Consider the following 6361-nt stretch of genomic DNA (forward strand, 5'->3'; position numbering starts at 1 on the left):
GTGGAGTCACCTCCCCGCCATGAGATGTGGATAGCAGCCTGGACAAAATCAGATGGGCAAATGACTTCTAAGTCTGCAAGGGTCATTGCTGATAAAATAGTAAGTAAAAATATACAAACTAAGACTCTTCATTTCAACTCATTTAATTCATAAGTGTAGTTTAGGGTATACTTATTGTTAATATGTTGTAGGAGGGTTTAGTTGAGCAGACCACCCAGGGCTTATTTGTTTCCCATGGTTGGGATGATATCCTCACAACGGCCATAGGAAGGCCAGAGCACGCAGGCCGTGTGCGTGGTGTTGGTGGTTCTTAGAGCCACCGAGATTTCTTTGGTGCACGATCATCAAGGAGCACTGTTGACTCTTGCAGTCAAGAGGCTATGCAGAGAATGGAGATGCAGTTTGAAGAGAAATTGAAGAACATTCGAGAAGAGTTTGAACAGAAGTTTGAACTTTTGTCTCGTTCTCAGCAACAGACTGCAGTTCCTCATGATGGTGTTCGAGTCAGCACTAAAGGGTGTTGTGCTGCTCCAGATCCTTCAGTAGAACAGACTCACACTGATGTACCAAACCAGTGTGAGTTATATGTTGAGGATGACCCCCCACGGTTAATGGCTACTGGCCGAGTATTTGAGGGTGGCTCAACCATCCATGGTGTCCCTCTATGGCCAGACTGGACACGGGTTGTGGTTGACCAAGTTCAAGATGCTGCTACTCCAGTTCCTTTGCCCAATACAGAGGTTCAACTAGTGGGGCAGGCAACCGACACATTCTTAGCTTGGCCAAAACGTTTGGTCATGCCGCTTTCAGCACGGGCAAAGGTAATTCTATTATTGCTCTTTTATATTCTTATAATTCTATTATTGTTTAACTAATTTTGATTACTTCTTTAGGATTTTATCAATCGTGGTAAGGAGGTCATGAGAGAACCTCATGTTGATCATGCTAATATCGCAGAAGCTGAGGATGATCCCATATCTAAGCTTCTAACCATATTACCATGATTAAAGAAGAAGCCAAGTCCATTGCAGTGGCACATTAGAGTTTTTGGAGTTGATAGCTCTGATGTTCCACTATACATATCCCTGCCTGATGCATTATAGATTGTTGGGGGAAACTCCATGTTAAATATATCTATCATACAGCTGTGGGCCATGTAAGTCATATTTTCTTTTATGAGTCTAAATTTACAATAATTACATTTAACTTATAATAATTATTTTTGTTAGGTACATGGAAAAATTGAGTGTGGAGCAAGCACAAGCGCAAGTATATGGATTTATTGAGCCTCAATCCATCCAAAAATCAGGAAACACTCAGGTCCAGATCTAGCAATATATGCAAACATGGATGAGTGACTCAGGAAGAGATATATACATGACTCCATACATTGACGGGTTAGTTTTTTAATTGATTTTTTAATCATGGTAATTTTATAACTAATTTGTTTGTCATACAATGTAGGTCCCATTGGCAGTTAATGGTAATCATTCCTAAGGAATACACCGTGGTGTGGTTTTGTTCACTACATCAAAAACCAAGCCACGAAATTAAATGCCAATTACAAGGGTAACTAAAATTTTTCATTATGTTTTAAAACTGTAATTATATATATTGGCTAACATCTATTTTTATTTCAATTAATTAGAATCGTGTCTGGAGCTAATATTTTAAGTGGAAGAAGCAGATCATCAAAGACATTGCACTTCATATACCCTAAGGTTAGCAAATTAATTAATACAGGCAATAATATTTAAATTTATTGACTTTGGAAATAATAGTTATTTGTTTCTCATTTTAGTGTAATAAGCAACAAGACTCGTTTGAATGTGGCTATTACATCATGTATTGAATGAGAGCCATAGTTTCTGCGGATATTACTGATTCTTGGGCGCAGGTAATTGATATAAAAAAATTATTTAAGTATATTTACCTTTACGATAATTAACATTGCATATTAATGACACTTAAATTAATGTTTCAGGTCTTTCAAGATCCATGTCCATTGCCCGAAGATGAGATCATCAAGATAAGAGAACAATAGGCAACTTTTTTTCTTCAAAGTATACAATAGTTAGATTTCTAAGTTTAGTTAGTTAGATATTATGTTTCTAGTTTGATAGCATTGACAAACATATGTTTTATAGTTTTTTTTAGGATAATAGGATTTACATTGTCATAATTTATGCTTTTTAAGATTTATATATTATTTTCTTTTTGTCATTCAATTTTGAAATATAATTTCAATTTGTATTCTGGACTGCCTGGTTTATATATGCAGGTTTTAATTTGGGTATATCAAAAATTAAAAAAAAAAAAAAAAATGCCAGATTTTACGTCGGACTACACCATAGCCGACGTAAATTTACGTCAGATCTAGCACTGGCCGACGTAAATTTACGTCGGACATGGTGTAGTCCGACGTAAAATCTTGCGTCATTTGTTAACATTTCAGGCCCTTTTTTACGTCGGGCATAGGGCGTGTCCAACGTAAATTTACGTCGTCTCTCACATGCGACGTAAATTTACGTCTCCCGCATTAACGTCGGAGCCTTTTTTGACGTAAAATCCTTAAAATAGCCGACGTAAAAGACCCCTTTTGTACTAGTGTCGGCCAACCTCTTTAAGAGATACCTAATTAATGTAAATCAAAAGAAAATGGATTGATTTAGTAAACTTATCCACTTTATCCAAGTAACATCTAAACCTTTTGTAGTCTTGAACAACCTAATTAATCACAAAATTTATGAATATGCTAAATTGTAGGTTTTTATACACTATCCTATCTTTCTAACCACTACATAGACAACATTCCATATCATTGAATAATTGATACAAATGCCTCTGATGTAAAATAAATTAAAATTGGTCTTCTCTGCATCGATTAATTTTATTAATTGATGTAGAGTGTGGGAATTCAAACCTCATATCCTCACTAAAAATCTAGCAAAACCGACTAATGCAAGCTCTCATCCCAAACAATAGTGAAAGCCTCCCTTTCCCCATCAAACCATGAAAGGTAGTGCAAAAATGGCATTTTTGCATTCCTAGCATGCATACAAAAATTCATTTATCTTCAAGTAATTTTTCACTTCAAGTAATTTATCCCTGCTCCAGTTATATCTTTGTGTATATATATATATATATATATATATATATATATATATATATATATATATATATATATATATATATATATATATATATATAATTGGTTCCTCCTTCACCAAATTTAAAGTAAATTAAACTCTTTCTTTTCATATGAACACTTACCTATTTTTTATTATTTATATCTTTAATCACACAATTTTTATTCTCAAATAACACTTTTCGGTCACAATTGAGCATCACTTAACAAATTTTGATTAATATTATTAGGAACGTATAAACATTAGATTTTAATTTTAAACCTGAATAACTTTTAATAATAACAATTGTTCTTTTGCCTTTTTATTGCCATGTGTGCTTCATATTCCTCATTTGGACTTAAAAGATATCAATTTGTTAAGTTCTTTAAATAACTCTTGGTCAAAATTCATACAGTTTGTACAACCACTATCAATAAGTCAAACCTTTGAAAGGGTTTTTCGCGTTTAAAGCATGACATTGGGAGTAGTTATTGTTCTTATTATTATTATTATTATTATTATTGATTTTCAACAATGTTTACTTTTTCTTGCTGCTTATGAGGTGTGCATCATTTTTCCATGTCTCCAAATTGCTCACATTTGTAACATTTTAGGCTTCCACCTATATCTTTGTTGTGAATGATCAATCTTTTTGCAATAAAGACATTGTGAAAAATTTGAATGCTATTATTATGGTTGCTCTCTTGGAATGGTTTCTTCTTGTTTTTATCACCATTGTTATTCTTCCATTTGTCAAAATATATACTCTTTGCAGTTCATTTTTGTCTCATAAGCCTTCTTCACTCTAGCTAATCCTTGCAATGCGCGTAACACTTTTGTTAAAGTAATCTTACTCAGATCCTTTGTATTCTCTAAGATTATTATTAAAGCCTCATATCTTTAAGGTATAATTATTAAAAGTTCTCAACAATTCTAGAATCAATGAATTGTTTGCCTAGTAATCATACTTTATGAACAATGCCAATCAATTTTTCTAAGTATTACTCTTTAATTCTTTGTAATTCAAATTCTTTCATTAAATTTAGCATTTACATGCTACAAATTCATTTATCTCCAACATATTCTTTGTTTGAATAATCTCAAATTGCTTTTGATGATTTGATAGTCATGATTTTAGTGAAAACATTTTGTAAGACTTAGATAAATAGATAACTCTTTACCTTTACTTTCTTGAGTTTTCTTTGTATATCAATTTTCATTTGGGTTGTAGTGAGATTGTTTGGAAGCACCCAACAAGCACTATGGCTTAATTGTTTTTGTTTTCATCATTTCTTAATTGTTGAAAGTTTAAGGTTTTAAAGAAACTAGTATCTAGGAAACACATGTGAATGTCAACATTTGCCAAAAGTGCCATCTATAGGATATTCAAATACATAATGGATAAATTCTTGTGTATTCTTCGCGACAAGTATTTCTTTCTCTAGAGGCATATCAACATCAATAAAATTTCTTCGTGTTTCTTACGCGTGCATCTGATCTTATTCATGCTCCAATAGGAAGAAAAATAAGCATACAATAAATTTTCCAGATAATGACACGCCATAAACTAAAAATTAATTCTTGTTTGCTTTATGTTCTTATCGGAAATCTGCCGTAGAGGTGATTCGCCAGGTAAGATCGGTGAGCCTCCCTCACTGGTACGCTGGTGCTCCAAGATGGGGGTGGTACCTGCAAAAGAGACTCCGATGCCAAAGTTAGTGTTTGTGTGAGTATTAGTCTCGTATAAGTAATGCACGTACCTTGGTGTGAATTAGGGTTTCTTTGGGCCTTGGGCCCGAGATGAGGTGTAATATGATTAGACAACGGACCTCGTCCGGGGCGAGATCCTCGGGAATCAGTTATGATTCACTTAAATGTCGAGCTGATGTCGCGCGGTGCGTGTCCGAGGTCGGCTTGTGTTGTGGTGCCGAGCTCGGAGCTCGGTTACGCAGTACGGATAGTACACTAGCCCCCCGAGCTCCGACGACCGTAGGTTGAGGAGTTAAGGCCGAGCTCGCTGGGAGGAGGTTACCTCTCGCGTACGTTTGCTCGCTGTGGTGACATGTGTCGCGACTGTTCATTTCCCAGAAACGTGCAAGTGGCGTGTCATGGGAAATGACGGTTATGCAATGATGAATTTGCAATTAATTGCGTTGTCAGGCGTGCCCTTAGGTTGACACGTGGCATGGCCGTTTTGAATTTTGGGAGAAAACTTTCTTTTCTCTCGTACGCGCCTCTTCGCTTCTCACTTTGCTTACTTTTCGCTTTTTCAGCTTCTTGTGTACGTTGTTCCTCTCATTTTCCTGCTCGTCTTCCGTCTCCGTTTTCTCCATTTCCGCCGTTGTTTCCGGTAACCCAGTACTGTTAGGGTTAATTTCTGAGGGAGAGTACCAAGTACTTCCTTTCTACAGTCTTCTTTTTCCTTCTTCCCCAACCTTCTTCAAGTCTTTCTTGTCTTTTCCATGGCCGGGGGAAGTAGTGTCGACTCTTCTGCGCCTTCTCGGGGTAAGGCGCGTGGTAAGGCGGTGGCTACCGGGAAAGCTGCTGCCGAAAAGAGGGATCCGCCCCAGGGCCCGGAGCCAGGCATTCCTAGCTATGACTGGGTCAAGTGCGAGGTGGGGGGCATCCAAAGTGTCTTTCGGACCTTTCTTGAGGTCAATAGGATCACCAGGTCGTGCAGGGTTTGCAACCCTTCTATCTCCCGAATGATCCGACTTGAACCCTGTCAGGCTGGTGAGGGTGTGTACATGGGGAAGTCTACCGATTCTCCCCTTTTCTATATGTACTATTGTTTCTTTAGGGATTTAGGTGTCTGTCTTCCTTTCACTCAGTTTGAGTGTGATTTTTTGAACCATGTCAACGCGGCTCCTTGCCAGTTGCACCCCAATAGTTGGGGTTTTTTGAGGGCTTTTCAAGTCCTGTGTACAGTTTTAGGGGTAGAGGTATCCCTTCCCGTCTTTCTTCATTTTTATCAGTTGAAGTTAGGCGTTCCGCCATATGGCATTCTGTCTTTGAGTGGGAGTAGGGATGGGGGTTTGTTTACCCTCTACTCCCAGTCATATAAAAATTTCAAGCAAGAGTTTTTCCGGGTTGCTCTTGTGAATGTTGACCCTTTGGAGGATGGGGCGTTTTATTTCGGCGGGCTGCCGAAATTCCCTTTCTACTAGTGCCCCAAACCGTCTAGGTTTCATGGGGTAGGCTAGGTGAAACTGACGGCCTCGGAGGTGGCCGCG

The 6361-nt window shown here is 37.4% G+C and overlaps 1 protein-coding gene across 1 annotated transcript; it reads left to right on the forward strand.

Annotated features, from left to right (window-relative positions):
• Positions 1-202: 202 nt before the first annotated feature.
• On the forward strand, positions 203-1013 carry LOC145955944 (uncharacterized). The gene is made up of 2 exons (XM_083071636.1): positions 203-821; positions 894-1013. The coding sequence occupies exons 1-2, from the start codon at positions 381-383 to the stop codon at positions 1002-1004; spliced, it is 552 nt and encodes a 183-aa protein (XP_082927762.1). The 5' UTR covers positions 203-380; the 3' UTR covers positions 1005-1013.
• The last annotated feature ends 5348 nt before the right edge of the window (positions 1014-6361 follow it).

Source organism: Cajanus cajan, chromosome 1, assembly GCF_000230855.2.
Source record: "Cajanus cajan strain Asha chromosome 1, NIPB_CcT2T_4, whole genome shotgun sequence".
NCBI lineage: Eukaryota > Viridiplantae > Streptophyta > Magnoliopsida > Fabales > Fabaceae > Cajanus > Cajanus cajan.

What these genes read in the sequence shown, in the direction of transcription:
- LOC145955944 (XM_083071636.1), top strand. Translation starts at nt 381, where the DNA reads ATGCAGAGAATGGAGATGCAGTTTGAAGAGAAATTGAAGAACATTCGA. An exon ending in CGCTTTCAGCACGGGCAAAG is followed by an intron (nt 822 to 893) that starts GTAATTCTATTA and finishes TTACTTCTTTAG; the next exon opens with GATTTTATCAATCGTGGTAA.